At 50.0% G+C, this 1,263-nt stretch overlaps 1 protein-coding gene across 1 annotated transcript in view; it reads right to left on the reverse strand.

Annotated features, from left to right (window-relative positions):
- Positions 1–1,263, reverse strand: part of EXOSC8 (exosome component 8) — a 13,581-nt gene that overhangs the window by 8,190 nt on the left and 4,128 nt on the right. The window contains exon 5 of the mRNA XM_011993016.1: positions 740–765. Coding sequence (XP_011848406.1) covers positions 740–765 — 26 coding nt within the window. The remainder of the gene's footprint in view (positions 1–739; positions 766–1,263) is intronic.

Raw genomic sequence — 1,263 nt, forward strand, 5'->3', positions numbered from 1 at the left:
GGGCCGCTCACGCCACAGGAAACGCCAAGGTGGGGACGCGACGAAAGGTCCCTGGCCCGCCTTCGCATCGACTTTCCCCTGCCCAGACGCCCTTGTAAGTTTCCTTGCCTTGGACGTATTTTGACGAATCTGCTGTTAAAGAAGGAGCCGGTGTGCATCTTTCTAAAAAAACTGGTGCTGTAACTCAGAATAACGCCAACAGTTCAGAGATAACAGGATTTCCAGCGAAGAATTAAGCAGTGCGTGTGGAGCGTTGTTCCAATGTTTCTGCGTATTTTTTTTCCGCCTGTGACTTAGGCTGAGCCCTGGCCTTGCCTCTTCACTGGTCAAGGGCTCCTTGCTCCAGCACATGAGAAACCTGAACTTTTTTTTTTTTCTTTTTTTTTTTTTTGAGACGGAGTCTCGCTCTGTCACCCAGGCTGGAGTGCAGTGGCGGGATCTCGGCTCACTGCAAGCTCCGCCTCCCGGGTTCACGCTATTCTCCTGCCTCAGCCTCCCCAGTAGCTGGGACTACAGGCGCCCGCCACCACGCCCGGCTCATTTTTTGTATTTTTAGTAGAGACGGGGTTTCACCGTGTCAGCCAGGATGATCTCGATCTGCTGACCTCGTGATCCGCCCGTCTCGGCCCCCCAAAGTGCTGGGATTACAGGCGTGAGCCCCCGCGCCCGGCCGAGAAACCCGAACTTTATTTGCGCTCGTCCCACCACGTTCTGCTCTGCATCAGCTTGTGTTGTAAACTGTGTCGTGCTCAAGGCTGCCATCTCCTTCCTAGGCTGGGTTACCAGATAAAATACAGGATACCAAGTTAAATTCGAATGTCTGATAAACACAGCATTTTTTTTAAGCACGAGTATGCCCCAAATAGAGCATGCAATTAGTTGTTGCCAGAACCTGGAGGGAGCTGGGAAGACTTTACAGATAGATAGTGGTGATGGTTGCACAGTATTGTGTATGTAATTAATGCCACTCACTATTGTAAAAACGATTAAAATGGCAACTTTTTGTTTTATTTTACCACAATTTATAAAAACTGGTGTAACCAGAAACCTTTAACTGGATGAGTTGTATGGTGACTATCTTAATAAGGCTGTTAAAAACATGATTAGTTTTTTTTGTCTGAAATTCAAATTAAGTAGACATCTTGCATACTTGCTAAACCTGGCGCCATGCTACGGAACCTGGCGCGCCTCTCCACCGACTGGGCGCCGAGGGCACGAGAGCGGCGTTTTCTCCGCCTCGCCACGCGGGGGCGCTGCGGCCAG

Source organism: Mandrillus leucophaeus, unplaced genomic scaffold, assembly GCF_000951045.1.
Source record: "Mandrillus leucophaeus isolate KB7577 unplaced genomic scaffold, Mleu.le_1.0 Scaffold421, whole genome shotgun sequence".
In the NCBI taxonomy this organism is placed as follows: Eukaryota; Metazoa; Chordata; class Mammalia; order Primates; family Cercopithecidae; genus Mandrillus; species Mandrillus leucophaeus.